Here is an 18,790-nt window from a genome sequence, read left to right as displayed (position 1 = left end):
TGTAGTGAGCCGAGATCGCACCACTGCACTCCAGCCTGGGGGACAGAGTGAGACTCTGTCTCAAAAAAAAAAAAAAAAAAAAAAAAAAAAAATCACTCAACAGTGTTTGATAAGGTTGGCTTTTGCAGCTTAGTTTTAGGTTATGTGAGATTGTACTATCACAAGTACCATTAGAATTTCTGTCACATTATGATTTTTTTCTGCTTTCAGTAATTATAATAAAGAAAGACCTTTGTAGCATGCTTTTTATATTTGTCTTCTATATTTATGTGTGCTCTTTGGGGCTATTTTAGTTTGATATTTATCTGCTTTTTCTAGGAATATTCTCTGAAAAAGACTCAGATATCAGAGAAAATATTAGTGCAAATATTAGAAGAGAGCTTCAGATGAAAATAAAGATGTGGTAGCTTACATTATAATATTTCCAGGGCAAATACAATTCTTTATTTTTGTAGTCTTGGTTACGGGCTTATATGTCTGCATCTGAGAGACAACAAAAGAATCACAGCTGGATTTGCAAGATGCATCTAATTGGGGAAAAATGCAGGGGTATGTGTGGAAACTGTTTTTTTTTTTTTTTTCTTACTCCAAAAAGTGAACTCAAAAATAAAAGTACCTGTGAAATTGAGATTTGAGTCAGAAAAGCAGTGTGGGAAGACGGATAACCTTTGGTGTCAAGTTGATTTCTCATATCTATGTGGTCCAATTTCAGTTTGAATATTAGCTATGAGATCTGCAGTTCTCTGTTCTACAAGGCTCGAAAGGTGAAGGCAGAATATTTCAGAGGTGTCTCAAAACTCTAATAAAAGACTCTCCTGCCAGATGACCCTTGATAAACTTCACTCTTCCTTTCAGTAAAAAGCTCCCCCAGATGAGCTCAAAAAGGATGATGTTCACCACTATTAAGTCTCTAGTCAGCCATGCTAGGCAGCTCAGAAATTTCATCGGAATTTTTCCTTACTAGGCAGTTTTAGATGTTTTAGTCAGTAATGCAAATCCAAAAGGAGAAGAACTTGGTAGGAATATGTGAAAAGTAGATCTATATTACGCAAAGTGTACTTTTGGTTATACAGAAGTAATATGTAATTTTTACCTAACAGCATAATACATCAAAATTGAGCTTGTTGTGATGATGTACAATAATATATTCCACTTATACACTGTTTTTATTGTTCTTATTCTGAGTGTGTTCACAGTGGTATCTTTTTCAACACAGCATCAATATATTTTATCACTTATATGTCATGTTGTGGTATCTTCATTCCCCCTTAAGCTTCTTAAGTATAAGGTTTGTGATTTATTATTTGCATTATTTTTATGCCTTGCAAAATGACTAGCATAGTAGGCTCTCTTCTGATGTGCTTGTAAAACTGACCTGAGTATGGATGCTTCTTTGTCTAAGGACAGTTTCATAATACACAATCAATACAGATGTTAGCATCAGTAAAAATCTTAGAAACCAGATTTAAAGTATTCCTAACCTGGCTTTTATGAGTTTGCATTTAAATAAGAGCATGAGGAATTTTTGTTTATTTCCGGTGTTTAAATCCTAATCAGAGAGAATAGCCTAATGGATTTCTGTAGACTAGTTTAAAACTAACTAATAGGGAGTAAGTATTCTGTATAGTCCCTGTAATTATTATAGAATCCTTAAATAACCTCAAGCAGTACTATTAGGACTTACTTTGTTCTCTGAGTACCTATCAATAGGATAAAGATAAACAAATTTGAAACTAAACAAAGATTTGAAGATCAATGATAAATTAATTTGATACATTTGCAGTGGCCAGTCCGGGTCTGTGGGGACTGGACACATCAATCAGTGCAACATTGAGAATCCCTGTTCTTCATCCCCCACAGGACAAGCCACATAATCTGTGGGGACAAGTTCATGATGACAATGAAGAGTCCCTAATTCAAAAAGCAGTAGAACAGCTTTTGACTTTCTGTTGTAGTCTCTCTCTCTCTTGCAAGCTGTTACCACGTTTTTTATTTGCTATTTAATGCCACTCATTTCCTCAGTCATGAGGACACTCATGGGGTGAGAGCAGAACTTCACAGCACCTGAGATCCTGCCCTGAGTTGAGTACATGTGGTGTATGTACCCAACCCTGACTCTCCCCGTGTCCACACCCAGACCGTTGCTATGAGAGGAGATGGCAGTGGTTATTGGGTTGGTGAGGAAAAGTAGGTAGCTGAGAACTTTTCCTGGAGACATGGTGAGGTGGTGAGAGTGAGACTAAACGTAATCTGTTCCTCCAGGTCCCTGACACATGCTCCATTGTTCCAACTTACTTCACTTACAAAAGCTAACATTGACTATATTATGTTAAGAATTTTCAGATGACCACTTCACAGCATTACACTCCTAGTGAAGGCCCTTGTGAGCAAGGTGTCCTGTGCTGCTGCACTGGCCCCATGTCCATGAAACTGGCCGTGATTCCCAAGATAGAAGATCTGTGGGATGGGCTGGGTGTGGTAGCTCACGCCTGTAATCCCAGCACTTTGGGAGTCCGAGTGGGGCAGATCACAAGATCAGGAGATTGAGACCATTCTGATTAACACGGTGAAACCCTGTCTCTACTGAAAATACAAAAAATTAGCTGGGTGGCGGGCACCTGTAGTCCCAGGTACTTGGGAGGCTGAGGCAGGTGAATGGTGTGAACACGGGAGGTGGAGCTTGCTGTTAACCAAGATCACACCACTGCACTCCAGTCTGGGGGACACAGCGAGACTCCGTCTCAAAAAAAAAAAAAAGAAAGAAAAAATCTGTGGGATGATGGAGCACATCTTGCTGACAGAGAAGTGGTATCCTCTCCCCAATCCTGAAGCAAGAGGGTTGACATTGTCTTTCTCCTTCTCCTCTGTGACTGTTTTCTTACTTCAATGTGCACTTTGTCTTCATTTTAATCCACTTGCTTTTATTTAAAAATGGTAAGAGGAAGGAAACTAGAAGACAATTTTGATAAAGTATAATTTCATAATGGTAAAATCATGACTCATGCAAACACAATATGAATGCATGTCAAAATTTTATTTAACTCAATAATTAGGAAAATAGTAAGATGCCAACAGTAATTTAAAGAACATTTGAGAAGCAATATTAAGATTGCTGGGTTGGATATAAAAATGGTTAATGTCCAACAGGATCATAAATTGTACCATTTAGGGTACTTTTTGTTAGAAACAAGTTATTCTCATTTCTACTGGACAAAAATCTACAAGTTAACCTCCAGCCCTACAAAGTTGTAAAGTAGAATAGGCAATAGATAGTCAAGCCCAGCAATGGAGAGCTGCACTGTGACAGCATCTAAGTAATCTCTTCTGTCTATTTCAACTTAAGGAGGATTTACCTGTCAGTGTGATTTGCTCCATCCTAGCATTATCTGGGTTTTTACTTAATCTGACTAACATGTTAAAAGATTTTCTTTTTTTTTTTTTTTTTTGAGATGGAGTCTCGCTCTGTCACCCAGGCTGGAGTGCAGTGGCCGGATCTCAGCTCACTGCAAGCTCTGCCTCCCGGGTTCACGCCATTCTCCGGCCTCAGCCTCCCGAGTAGCTGGGACTACAGGCGCCCGCCACCTCGCCCGGCTAGTTTTTTTTTTTTTTTGTATTTCTTAATAGAGACGGGGTTTCACCGTGTTAGCCAGGATGGTCTCGATCTCCTGACTTCGTGATCCGCCCGTCTCGGCCTCCCAAAGTGCTGGGATTACAGGCTTGAGCCACCGCGCCCGGCCAAAAGATTTTCTCAGTAGCCCTCTATATGCGTGGTAATAGATGTTTAATACATCCAGTGATAGAGTATAAAACAGGAAAATAATCCTCAATATATTTAATTCAGCATGCATTCTCTTAATACTTCAATTAGATTATATACCTCTAGATTATAGAAAATAGCTCTAGAAGTAGTCTAAGATTCTTAAATATTTAGGATTAGACAGGTCTTGGTGATCTTCAGTTTTCTCTGTGGGAGAAGAAAATCTCATTCTGCAATCATGCATATAAATATTTGTGGCTCACATTTAGGTCTAGAACATTTTTGAGGCTTTAATTGTGTTTCTAAGTGGATGGGTAGACTGGAGAAGGAAATAAAAAAGCCCAGAGAATTTGTGACAGATAAAAGGGGAAAGAAATTAGTCGGGTGGATATTCAGGCACAATCCCACCACATAGGTCTAACAGCCAGATGATGTCCTACCTCAAGACTGAACTCAAGTATTTTAGGCATGATTTTCTGCCAATTTTGTTGCATTTCAAATGTATTTGTCAAAAGTTCTATTAATCTCAGACTGAAAAGACAAAACCACATATCTTAAAGCACATGGCAAGTTAGGTGAGATATGAAGAAAGGGTTCTTGGTATCGAAACATACTAAACTCAAAGACTTTCCCAATTGTTGCTGTACAGTCTTCCACTATAGAAATCTTCTAAAAGTAGAAACAAATTTCACTTGTTGGGCCTTGTTTATATCATTTGTTACAACATTTCTCTACTCTATTTCTGAGAAAGAGAATATTTTATGTAATGTTAATAGATATTCCTGGAAAAATACTTTATTTTTCTCGGTGAAATTAGTTTAGTTACTTCTAAGCAGAGTTGAATGGGTTCTTTTTTACAGGATTTCTTTTGAAACTCCAAGAGAGAGAAAGGAATATGTGACATTTTATGAATTTGTCTTAGAGAAATTTCTCCCTACCTACCTTTTTCTCCCCAAGGAATACTGATTACTATACTTGAAAAATAGCTTTGAAAATCCCAGTCTAGTTTAATTCCCTCTCTACACAAATGATGAAAGTGAGGTTCAGAAATGGTTAGTGGCATACTTAAGAGGAAGGGCAAAACACAGACCTCTTGCCTGTTAGAGTAATCTAAAATGATGAAGCTATAATTTTTATACGTAGCCTAGTCCTTATGTGTAATTCCCACTGCTAAAAATAGTTACTAAATCATTTAGTTTAGAGAACTAACCTTTTTTTTTTATTATTATACTTTAAGTTCTGGGATACATGTGCAGAACGTGCAGGTTTGTTACATAGGTATACACGCACCACAGTGGTTTGCTGGATCCCTCAGCCCGCCATCTACATTTGGTATTTCTCTTAATGTTATCCCTCCCCTAGCCCACCACCCCAACAGGCCCCAGTGTGTGCTGTTCCTCTCCCTGTGTTCATGTGTTCTCATTGTTCAACTTCCACTTATGAGTGAGAACATGTGGTCTTTGGTTTTCTGTTCCGTGTTAGTTTAGAGACTGATGATTTCCAGCTTCATCCATGTCCCTGAAAAGGACACGAACTCATCCTTTTTTATGAGTGCCTAGTATTCCATGGTGTATATGTGCCACATTTTCTTTATCCAGTCTATCATTGATGGGCATTTGGGTTGGTTCCAAGTCTTTCCTATTGTGAATAGTGCTGCAATAAACATATGTGTGCATGTGTCTATGTAGTAGCAAGATTTATAATCATGCTACTATTTATAATCCTTTGGGTATATACCCAGAAATGGGATTGCTGGGTCAAATGGTATTTCTAGTTCTAGATCCTTGAGGAATCACTACACTGTTTTCCACAATGGTTGAAGTAATTTACACTCCCATCAACAGTGTAAAAGCATTCCTATTTCTCCACATCCTCCCCAGTATCTGTTGTTTCCTGACTTTTTAATGATCGACACTTTAACTGGCTTGAGATGGTATCTCATTGTGGTTTTGATTTGCATTTCTCTGATGACCAGTGATGATGAGCATTTTTTCACATGTTTGTTGGCCGCATAAATGTCTTCTTTGTGCCCAGAATCTACAAGGAATTTAAACAAATTTACAAGAAGAGAACTAACCTTTATTATTTGTGATGAAATAAATGCTTGATTTATATTTCAGATCCTAAGATAGAGAGCATTGAATTAAAGTCTAAAAAATTAGAATTTATCCTATCTTTATTATTAGTGTCAATTTGAACCAATCTCTTAATTCATTTATACTCCATTTTATCATTTTTGAAATAAAAATGTAAAACTATGTTATAAAGATATTTTAAGTAGTAACATCATTTTAAGATAAATTCGTATGAGAACAATGCGACTATGCATATCTCGGCACAGACAACACTTGCTAATTATTAGATCAATGTCAGTTAGTGGTGGTCATATCTAGTCAGTACTTGCTTAAAGCCATGACTGCATTTTACTGTCAGTAAACAATACCCAGATTTATTTTCCAGTGTTTTCCCATGTAGTGTATATACTCTCAAGTCTACCAAGTTTTAACTTTTGGCTTCAAACCACTGGAGGTTTAGGTAGGCAGGTGGGAACAATTTTTACTTTAGTTTTCTATAATAAAAGGTTAAGCAGTTTTCTTAAGCTACAATATCTACCAGCAAATGGGCCAGGAAAAACATGTAAGGCTTGTGAAGTTTGTTTACTACTCAACCAATAGGATTGGTTTGTTTTCTTTCTAAATTAATCACTTAAACTTGTTTTTAAGCATTTTGTAAACCAAAAGCCAACGGATTCTGAATATCTCACATTTTGTTCCACCTTTGACTTTGCTCTGTTTTCATTTTGTTTGTCAAGCTTGTCACACAATTTTAACAGTGGCATGTTTAATTATATGTAAAAATCATAGTGGTTAACACAATTTGCCATCTTTATGCATTTTTTTTGGGTGCATGAATTCAATCTGTAAGTGGTAAAACAAAAATAAATGCTTCTACTTACAAAATAAACAGATTTTAACACATCTTTTCCTACTTTAAAAAAACTCATTAATAAATAGTTTTTGAAGGAAAGCAAAACAGTAAAAAAAAAAAACATATTAGCAAGTCACATTTAGCGTGCTTGTTCTTTGAAGAAGAGAGTGAGGGAGAGATACTATTAGCATTCCGTTAAGAAAGGAGAGAAAAGGGTTTTCAGATGGGATTTAAGCCAGAGAAGTCTCTTATGCCCAGGAAGATCAATCAGGGTAAATGAGTTCTCCATGTATTATTACCTAAGGGTAGAGAAAATTGAAGATGAGATTTTTTTTCCCGCTACTTATTTGACCTTGCTGCATAAATATGATATAAAAATATGTGTGCAATTTGATAGTGGTCTTTTCCATTGGTCAAACCTTGAAATTTTAACTCTTTGAGGCTTTTCAAATTTGTTATAAGAAACACAATTTCTTCATATTTAATCTTTGTTCTTATTAAAATACAATTGTAATCATGACTTTAATACAACTCTGATTTGCCGAGGATCTATTAATAAATGCCTTCTGCTCTGTGAAAACAAATGCCCAGCCCTTGTTGCTACACTCAAGGATGGCAGTAATAAAAGTGGTTAGAAAATCAATTTAAACTGCATTTGTACTTTACCAAGAGCTGGTGACACTTACATTGGTAAGAGTTATGCTTTCCAAATATGTGATCCACTTTTATAAGCAACTAAAAACCCTGCAGCTTCAGTCACACTCTCCAACCAAGAATAAATGACCTCACATCAATCCATTTTCACAAGACCTGGCACTTGTAGAATGGGGGAAAGAAATGAGACAAAAAAAGATAAACAATAGAAATTGTGAAACCTAGGCTGTTTTAACCTAAGCTTGCACTTTATGTGTATAAATGGAAAAACACAATTTGTTCTGCATGCCTTAATGTTTTACAAACTTGAGATTATCATAAACAAAGTTATATGTGGAAAAGGTTTCCATGTCTTATTTATGTTTATGAATCGCATGATCATTACACTGCTTAACACAAACGAGGCTCTACAGCACTCATAGTATAAAAGAAGGGACAGATTGATGGTATTAAGGACACATATCCTATTTTAATCAGACAGATTTAGATCAAAATAATTTCTAAACATGGATGTTCTAGAAAAAAGAAAAAACCAGAAAACAATTACCAACATTTTTTGTTGCGATGCATTGCTTTTTGTCTAAGTAACAGTGAGCCAAAACATGCCTGTTTCTCCTTTTCTTCTTTTCTAATAGTATGTGTATATTTGCATAGGTACTTTTTTGCTTATCACGACCTTTTCTTGTTAAACATTAAGGACAGCAGAGGGTTACACTGAAGCAGCTGGAACTCCTATCTTCTGGTAATGCAAAAAGTGTCTGGTGTTCAGAAAAGATTCAAAACTTAGTAATAATACAAAAGCAGAGTTGCGTGTTCTTGTAATATCACACCAGAGCATTGTCTAATGGGCCTGCTTAAGGATTATGTAATTCTCTAGATGGTGAACTTTTATTTGGCTCACTATTTACAGTTATATGTCACTCAATAACACTTCTGAGAAATGCCTTATTAGGTGATTTCATCATTGTGCAAGCATCATAGAGTGTCGTTATACAAACCTAGATAGCACAGCTTACGATCCACCTAGGCTATACAGTATGGCCTATTGCTCCTAAGCTGTAATACAGCTCTGTACAGCATGTAGTACCAAAACATGTACTGAATACTGTAGGCAATTGTAACACAGTGGTATTTGTGTATCTAAACATATAAAAGATGTGTAAAAATACAGTATAAAAGAAAAGAAAAATAGTATGCCTATATAGGGTACTTATCATGAAAGGAGCTTACAGGACTGGAGGTTGCCCTGGGTGAATCAGTGAGTGAGTGGTGAATGAAAGTAAAAGGCTAAAATACTACTGTATATTACCACAAACTTTATCAATACCATGCACTTAGTCTACACTAAATTTATAAAAACAAAATTAACTGTGCTATGATGCTATAATAGCCACAACATCACCAGAAAATAGGAACTTTTCAGCTCCATTACAATCCTATGAGACCACCATCATCTATTTGGTCTGTCGTTGACTGAAACATTGTTATGAAGTGCATTAGCGTTATTAATACTATTAATTAGACCAGGACTCTGTGAAGTTACATGCTAACTTGTAGGTTGTGGTTTGATGGAGACACAAATGAATACAGACTGGTAGAAAATATCACAAAATTACATTTTATTGCCCTGTGGAATATTAACTAGTTTTGTCTCTAAATCTGGCAATTTTATTTTAGCATCCTTTCAGTGCCTATAAAAGCTTAGCCTCTTGAATTCTTCTTGAACCAACGTTACCTTCATGCTGGTTGCTTTGTATAGGAGCTAAATGAATCTTTGGTATGTGGTTTATACAATTGTATAAAAATCATGTTTATAACTTTTTGAAAATTAAACTTTGACATTGGGCTTGAATTATCTTGCTGGAATCCTGTCTTAGAGAATTGTAAAGGGGAGTTTAGATTTTGTTGGGCCTGAAGCTCATATAATTTTATGATCTTTTACAACCAAAAAATTTTTACAGATTCAAATGAAAAATTATACATAAAAGTTACTATTTACTTAGAATAAGAAAATAACAGCAAATTACATTAGTATTTGGAGATTCAGGTCTCTTTCTCTGAACTCTCTTTTTAATTGTACTATAGTTTTTTTTTTTTTTTTTTAGGAGACCAGAGTTTTATTATTACTCAATTTAGCTTCCTATTGTACTATAGTTTTAAAAATGGATACACAATTATGTAAAGGGCTAAATATTACTATATATTACTGTACATATACAGTAATCTATATATAATACAGATTATGTACAATAATAATTTTACATATTTATGAGGTACATGTGATATTTTGATACAGGCATACAATGTGTGATTATCAAATTAGCATACTTGGAATAACCATCACTTCAAACATTTATAATTTGTGTCGAGAACATTCCAAATCTTATATTTTAGCTATTTTGAAACATGCAATAAATTATTGATAACGAATAATTTATCAATAACTAATATTTTTACACTCTTGTGCTATCAAATACTAGAACTTATATGGAGATGTTTCCTGATTGAACTTGCTTTCCCTTCCCAAAGGAAATTGTGAGAAATTGTTGCAATTCCTAGCAACTCCCAGTCTCAGAAAGACATGTGCAAGGTTGAGGGCCTCTTAAACTTCATTAGCTTCGAGGTAAGCCAGCTCTGCTACTGGGTGAGGGGATGTCAGCAGGCAAGGAGCTGTGAAGGACTAGGCGGAGAGAAACAAACCAGAGAACATTTCTCCCCTCAGGCAACCATAGAGTGGCCCTTGGAGCAAGGCTTGATGAGGACTCCTGCATGTATCTGACAAGAGATACAGCACTGAGTTTGTGTGTCAGGGAGTAGAAAATCAATACAGAACCATAATGGCACCAGTTCATAAGAAAACCTTTCAATATTTTTCAGTCAAATCCCTCCTGCCCCAAGCCAGACCCAAAACTGGAGAAACTAGAAACAGAAGAGGGATAGAAAGAAATCAAGAATGCATTACATTCCTTCCCCACTCTAAATTCTGGAACTTGAAGTTTGTCCAACCTGACATGGGGCTGATGACCACTAAATTGGATATGAGATAGAAGTTTTGAATTAGTGCAGTCTGAACCAGATGATTTAATATGTGAACATACATAGAAGGCTCTGGAACCTGTATGATATTCCAGTAAGGGAAAATAAAGTGGAGACCTACAGAGTATGTACACCATCAATGAAAGAAGAAAACATTCTTTTGATACCGTAGAGACTGATTTTAGTGAATGAATTATGTAGAAAACACTTTAAATACTCAATTAGTTAACACGATGAGAAAGAGAGCGAAAACTATGAAATCATATATGCTTCTAAATTCTTACCCAAAACCTGGTTAGCAATTCCCCCCGCTGTTTCTCTAGCAACAACGGCTGCCTAGAGTGGGAGATGTTTGGAGGTTCACTGGTAAACTTTTACAGTTGAGAATAATCTAACTAAATATAAAGTAATCTTCTAGTACAAGGGACACTTAAATCCTATGTACAATTTCAAAGATATGGACTACAGACAGAAGTGTAGCAGTTAAGAAGAAGGGTTAAATATTTGAAAATGTCATTAGTCTAAATGTGTGATAAGAAATTGATCTGAAATAGGCTCTTTTTTCCTGTGGTATTTAGAAGAATAGGGTAGACTGCTGAGCTAGATTAGGGGTAATCTGGACTAGATACAGAGTAAAAACTAAAAGATCTCAGCAGGTTATTCCTAGCTACATGACATTGTGAAATGACAATGAAGACAAGCAAAAATTTTGTGAGGGGTTGCAACTTATTACAGAACAAATGGAAAAGCTAAGACCTGATATCCTGTCTTTAACCGGATATCAGTTCTTACTATTGCAATTTCAAATTAGATTTATGACTCCTACCTCATTTTGAAGCGCTAAATGAGTTGGAAACTAAAAACCCCAGTAATCACAAAAAAACTGCCTTCTTTCTACTAATGTTAAAAAAAGTCTACAAAATGAGATAATAGGGAAAGATGGATTAAAAGTAAAGAATAAAGGAAAGAAACTCACCTCTGTTCACATGGGATACTGAGAATAATAATTTCCGAATGCTAAACAAATACGTACCCTGTTTGAAGCTTACTTAATATGAAAACATTATTCATTTGAATTGGGTTTGATTTCTTTAGTCTAGCTCAATTAGTTGAATAACACTAATTTATCCATTTGTTGCCCTAGTGCAGTGGTATGCAAATGGTGACCTTTTGCTAAATCCTGCCAGTCACCTATTTTGGTAAATAAAGTTTTATTGGAACACAACACAGTCATATCCATTTGTTTACATTTTGTCAGTGACTGCAGTCATATGCATTTGTTTACATTTGTTTACATTTTGTCACAACACAGTCATATCCATTTGTTTACATTTTGTCAGTGGCTGCATTCCTGCTACAATAGGAGAGTTAAGTTATTGCAATACAAATTCTGTTATTTGCTATCCGGCCCATCACAGAACATGTTTGCTAGCCTCTGCCTTGGAACATGGAGGATAGCATTGGTTAGTGATGAATAAAAACTATGAGAACAGTTAGAAGCATAGAAAGCAGATTCATTGAGATGTGGAAATTATTGACTTTCAATGATGATAAAATACATTTATATGTGCTTAGGTCCTGGTAAAATTAAGAATAAATTTAAAATTAACGTCTCAATAATTATTTACTGTAATGTCAGTGATGTAAGTTTCTAGTGTCGTGGTTATATAGGGTATATTCCCAAACCTGATGTTCCTTTTAATTACAGTTTAACTTATTTAAAAACATATGGCTCAGAAAGGGTAAAGTGATTTAAATATTATCGTTTAATTTACTAACCTTCCTATGCCCTTTTGGAAACAGCTTGTTTTAAGTCCATAGAGATTTGGATACTCAGAATAACCCTTCTGTATCACTTTCTAAACTGAATTTCACTACATGCAATTTGGATTTCTCTGAAATGAGCAACCACAGGGGTTTGAAAATTCTAGTACAGATTTATAACAAAATGAAAAAAGATTGGACACTGTCCAGAAACTTGTGATGGTACTCAAAGCAGAATGACATTTGCTCAGTAAAGCTGCTGAAGTGTTACTTTCCTTAATACTTTTCAACATGAAATTTGTCTTCTAAGCAGATTACATTTGTAGAGAGTGTAGGAACAGCACTTTATGGCAGTAAATTAGATCAACCAAGGTACAAAAATTAGTGATGATTTTGCTTACAAATATCCATTGTAACAGCATTTCATTTTGTGAACCCTAAGGTCTAACTCTATGGCTCTGAAACTCTGTTCATTCACTACCCCACTCTTGCGTAGAGAGCTGGTTTCTTTAGGGGTTATCTCATATTGTAACACTATTATTCTTTACTTATCGGGGAAAATAGGCGTGTGTTTTCAGGAGATACAGATTAGAATGCCCGTGTGTGTGTGTGTGTGTGTGTGTGTGTGTGTGTTGAAAAATCTCTCTTTCTTAAGGTTCTCATATACCCCATTAGGAAACATTCCCCAACCTTTCGATTAGAGTCCTGGCCCAGAACGATTAAACTGTGATGAGGAATTGTTATGTGTATTTCAAAGTAAAAACTTTATGCATACATGCTACAGTATTAAAACATCAGTATCTGCGTATTTTGAGAGGAGCAAGCAGAGAGGTAAAAGGGTTTTCTTCCTGTCTCTGTAATAATCATTCTTTTATTCTGAACATAAACAGTCTATTACTTTGAAAGTAAAGTAATATAACGTATAAGCCTATAAACAATTTCATCAGGCCATCTTGTCCATCCTCCCTGAATCCAGAAAGGCTGAATATTAACACATCTTATTGAAATTGATCTGCTATTTTGAAAGCTGTCTTGCATCCAATTTTCTCTTCTGAGAAAATAGGAGGAAAGACAAGGGAAGTTTAGAACGCTGCCTAGATGGGCTCAGGAGTGAGATCAGGTCACATGGCATGGACTGAGGGGAAAAAAACAAAGCCAAAGGGTGAGAAGGACTGGAAGAGAGTTTAGAAGATTTTGGAGAAATCCACTTTATGATGTGGCAGCAGAAAGAAAAAGAACCTTTGGCTTTGGCTAACAACATAGACAGGAAGTGAGTTACCAAAATCATGAAGTCAGTTCAGATCCATTTTGTCAAAATCAGAATGGGCTCACTCGGTAGCACAGGGTTTCTCTAAATTTCTTTCTTGGAAGACTCTACACTGCTCTGTGTATGCCAAGTGTGAGTATGCATCTGTTGAGGGAGAAAGTTAGTCATGGTGACAGCCCTCTGTGTCCTACCTCTTTGAAACGTGTTCTTCTTAATGAGCTGAAACTGCTTATGGTCTCATTGGGAGTCTACGTTCCTCTTCAGTACATTTTCTGGTTCTCCTTTTTGGATTACTGCACAGACTGCCGGAGTGCTAGCTGTAGGGTTGGGTATTGGTGGGAAGACAGTATTCTTATTCTGGTAATCTCCTCCGTGGTCCTATAGCTGTCTGTTCTCTTATATTAAACTTCTGATATACTATAGGCATCTCTTTTTGGATATTTTCAAGAGGTAAAAAAAAAAAAATTGTTATTCTGGAACTGGCCAACTCCAGTGTATCATGTGTTGGAGTACACAAGGTGATTGTGGGAATATAAGTCATAGCTGCTATGGAGCAGCATGTCCTATATGCAACGGTGTAAGTAGTAGTTTACAGGAGTTGAGCACTGGCAATCAAGATAGAAAGCATGTTGTTCATAAGATGTGAATAAGTGTTATACTTAATGATACACAACTGCTACATCTCCATTTGGCCAGCAATATAAAGGGACATACAGATCTGCAAGTCTTTAAATAGTGCATGCCTAATCAGTTGACATTCCAGTAGATTTCTCTGGAGTTGTGGTTGAGAGGTTGAAAGATTTAGAAATGAGTATGGAAGGCGAGATAATGTACATGATGAAGACTGACAGATACAATTTGTTTTGTGGGAAAATTTACCTTAAGTCCTGAAGAGCTGATAGAGCTTCCACACTAGAATAAAAACTCTTTATGTTTTTTGAATATACGTCTTTGATTTACATATACCTTGGCTCTTAGTTGGCTCTCAGGCAGTGTTTGTTGGAATAAGTCTAAGAGAATCAATATATAAAGTATAAATAAATCTAGGATTGCTTATATATATCCTGTTAGGATGATTATCTTTATTGTTATTTTCAAATACATATTAAATAACTGAGATTGGAATTAATGTGATGTTCTTTAATTCATGCAGATAAGAGGTTTACTTTATTTAACATGTACTTGGCTTACAAAATATCAGAAAGTTAATGTTCTAAAATAAACCTTATCTTTACCAATTTTTCTGAGTTGGTAATGTTAGACACTTTTCCAGGAAATGAGAGTGTATTAGTTTTCTATTCCTGAATAACAATATTAACACCAACTTAGCAGCTTAAAAGAACATACTAACAGTTAACTCACAGTTTCCAAGAGCCAAGTTTGGGCATGGATTCACTGGGTCTTCTGCATAAGAATCTCACATTGCAGTAAAGGTATTGGCTAGGTTGGGGGTCTTATCTCAAGTCTTGATTGGGGAAAGGGCCCATTGTCAAGCTCATGTGGTTGGTGGTAAAATTCAATTCTTCACAGTTGTAAGAATGAGGGATTCAATATTTGCTGGTTGTCAGCCAAGGGACACCCTCAACTCCTTGCTTCTTATTGGCTGGAGGCTGCCTCAGTGCCTTGTCATGTGGGCCTTCCCCAAACTGCTGTTTGCTTCCTCAAAGGCAGCAAAAGAGATAATCTCTTTGTAATCTCTTTGTAACTTACAGCTTACACTTCTATGTAGTCTAATCCTGGAAGTGACATCTCATCACCTTAGTTTATTGGATAGTCTGTTGGTTAAAAGCAAGTCACAGGTCTCATCCACAGTCAAGGAGGGAAGATCACACAAAGGCATGAACAACAGGAGGGGGACTGCAGGGCCATAGGAGAGTGTGTTCACCACATATAGGGAGGGAGAAAACACAGTTCTCGTCACTTCTGTAATTTCATCAGTAATAAAGCCTCATGGAAAATATTTACTTAGGTTGAATGACACAAATATTTCAGACATTAGCAACGTCAGTAGAGAAGTTTTTTCTTGTTTCTGTTTTGCTTAATTCAACAGAATTGCAAGTCCTTTTGCAGGATTCTGAAGGTTGCCTTGCTAAATTATTTTTGCATTATTAGATTTTGAAAAACAATTGGGTATTAGTGGGTCCATTATAAAGCAAAATACTTGTTGAGTAAAGCCTTGAGGAAAGTGATGATAGTCAAGGAGATATCTTCACTCTCAGCCCCCAGATTTACTCTCTTTTAGTTCTTTAAATCTGTATCTGTGGTACTTATGTTCAATAGGTCTATGTTGCTGTTGTTATTGTACCAATGTATAAATCTGTATAAATTCACTGTGTAAGTCGCATACTTACACAGTGAATCAGAAGCCAAATTCTAGACACTCTAAGAAACTCTCTCTTCCACTAACCATGCTTTTTTTTTTTTTTTTTTTTTTCCAAATTTATTACTGTCATTCTGCGATTGGTAAATACATCACCTTGATTTTATCATACCTGTCCAGTCCTCTGTTTCTTGTCTTTGCGATTTGGTTCTTTCTCTCTCCCTCTTTTTTAAAATTTTCTATTCTAGCGATCACTATCAGAGCTTGTTTCTGTCTACCATTTTTAATCCTGTTTTTATTGATAAAATTTCTCTCTTTTCTACACTATGTGTGGAGATATTTACTTTTATGGAGTCATTATTGACTGCTTGATAACTTGCCCCTTGAAAATACTGAGGTTGGGCCGGGCGCGGTGGCTCAAGCCTGTAATCCCAGCACTTTGGGAGGCCGAGACGGGCGGATCACTAGGTCAGGAGATCGAGACCATCCTGGCTAACATGGTGAAACCCCGTCTCTACTAAAAAATACAAAAAACTAGCCGGGCGAGGTGGCGGGCGCCTGTAGTCCCAGCTACTCAGGAGGCTGAGACAGGAGAATGGCCCGAACCCGGGAGGCGGAGCTTGCAGTGAGCTGAGATCCGGCCACTGCACTCCAGCCTGGGCGACAGAGCGAGACTCCGTCTCAAAAAAAAAAAAAAAAAAGAAAATACTGAGGTTAATTAATTAAAATATTTCCTGTGTGATTTGGTCAATTTTTCCTTGACTTGAATTATTGTAAGTTGTATCTGTTTCAGCTTCCATTCTGTAATTATTTGTAGCCCCAAAATAAAGAATTCTCAGATGACAGAAGAAAATTGGGAATATGTTTTACACTGTTCAAATGAGACTCCCTCAGGGTTGATTCAGTTAAGACATTTAAGTGGAGCAAAATTAATTTTAATTAAAATCTTCTTAAGTTTATAAGCATGATAAATCTGCTTCAAGAAGCAAAAAGATATAGGATTGCAAATAAAAAGAGAAAACAGATATAATTTTTTCTTCATCTCTAATCTTAGCAATCTAAGCAGATTCTTTTTTGGCAGATGAATAAAAAACAAATATAAAAATTAATAAATATATCAAAATCATCACCAATGAATAATAGCCTTTCATTCATATTTATAAAAAGCTGGAACACCTAGATAAAAATGTGGATGCATTTGAAATTGCCAAAACCAGGTCTAGTTACCTAGTTATTGTCAGAGTCTGAGAATCTCTTGTCACTTGAGTTACAATATGTACATTTCTTTGGAAAAACAAGAATATACCACATGTGTGCATAGTCTAGGTGATACATAGAAAAACTTGAGAGTCCTGGACTTGTCTTTTCCCTCTCTCAGAGGACAATGCTGCTGGCTCTTATTGTTTTAAGAATTTGGAGTCATGCAGTGTAGGTTGGGAATCAGGAGTCTAGTACTGACCTGAGGCAGGTGCCATTGTTGCGGCACAGATGATGAGCACACCAAGGGACATGGCAGTTCTCGATATTCTTTCCACGTCGTGCTTCATCGATGATAAAGAATTCTTTGTTGTTTATTTGAAGGTCTAGAATGCAGCCCCTGAATCCATAAACAGAACCTGCTTTCTTATGAATTTGAACATTTTCAGGAATATGACCAAGGAACATTGATTCAAAATATACCTGTAGAAAAAGTAACAACAAAAAATAGGGTGTTGTCAGATTATGTGGAAAAGATGTAGGATGTTTGATTCTGTAATTAGATGTGTTTTAACGTGTTTTTCAGTGTAAAACAGGTTGCTGCTGTTGGTTAGTTTTGTCACTTCTACTAGGTGGGGAGATAGACTTTTAGAAAATGGTTCTTTTTTATATCTCTTTTTTTATCTCTAACAATATCTAATAATATTTAGCAGAAAATTAGACACTCAGTAAAACTCGCTGATTGATTACTTTGAAATGATTTTTCGAGCTGATGTGTTTGCATTTTAGTGTGAACATTCCCAAATAATAACTAAATAAGAAAATAAAGCCATGTTAACTAATTGTTGTTAGGGGTTGAATTGTTTTCCCTCAAAATTCATATATTGAAGTTCTAATCCCTAGTACCTCAGAGTGTGACTTTAATTAAAAATAGTGTCATTGCAGATGTAATTCGTTAGTATGAGGTCAATACTGGAATAAGACAAACCTATAATCCATAGGATCTTTTGGACATTTATAAGGACTTTTATAAGGACAATAGTCTTTTTTAGGACTTTTATAAAGAAGGCTGGATACAGACCAACTGGCACACAGGGAGATTGCCATGTGAACAAAAAGGCAGAGATCAGGGTGATGCATCTATGGGCTAAGGAACATCAAATATTGCCAACACCTTACCAAAAATGAGTTGAGGGGCATTAAACAGATCTTTCTCAAGTCATCATATGGAAAGAACCCTACAGTTCTTGAGTTTCTAGTTTCCAGAGCTGTAAGAACTGTAAGACATCTCTGTGGTTTAAGCCACCCAGTTTGTGGTGTTTTGTTATGGCAACCCTGACAAACTAAGGTAATCACAATATATTATAAATATCCTAAAATATGAGCAAAATGTATGCTGCTTGCAAATAGTGCTTGGAAAATTGAAAATGTTACCGTTTCCTTTCTCCAAAATTTGAACATAATACGCATGAGAAGTAGAACTTTGCTTGAGTAATATTCACTTCCTTAATTCACATTTTATTCCAAAATCAGATCAAGAAAAGACTCGTGCTTTGAGAAGACACAAAAACATCACATCATCTTATTGGGATTACTGGCTAGCCATATGCAGAAAACTGAAACTGGTCCCCTTCTTACACCATATACAAAAAGCAACACAAAATGGATTAAATACCTAAATGTAAAACCCAAAACTATAAAAACCCTGGAAGGCAATCTAGGCAACAGCATCCTGGACATACGAACAGGTAAAGATTTCATGACAAAGACACCGAAAGCAATTGCAACAAAAGCCATAATTGACTAGTGGGATCTAATTAAACTTAAGAGCTTCTGCACAGCGAAAGAAATTGTCAGCAGAGTAAAC

The 18,790-nt window shown here is 36.1% G+C and overlaps 1 protein-coding gene across 2 annotated transcripts in view; it reads right to left on the bottom strand.

The window, feature by feature from the left end:
• EYS (EGF-like photoreceptor maintenance factor) overlaps window positions 1-18,790 on the bottom strand; it is a 1,786,799-nt gene that overhangs the window by 259,768 nt on the left and 1,508,241 nt on the right. For both annotated transcript variants that reach the window (XM_078001263.1, XM_078001264.1), the window contains exon 32: window positions 17,186-17,406. In XM_078001263.1, the coding sequence (XP_077857389.1) occupies window positions 17,186-17,406 (221 nt within the window). The remainder of the gene's footprint in view (window positions 1-17,185; window positions 17,407-18,790) is intronic.

This window comes from Macaca mulatta, chromosome 4, assembly GCF_049350105.2.
Source record: "Macaca mulatta isolate MMU2019108-1 chromosome 4, T2T-MMU8v2.0, whole genome shotgun sequence".
Classification (NCBI taxonomy): Eukaryota; Metazoa; Chordata; class Mammalia; order Primates; family Cercopithecidae; genus Macaca; species Macaca mulatta.
This window is presented reverse-complemented; position numbering and strand designations above follow the sequence as displayed.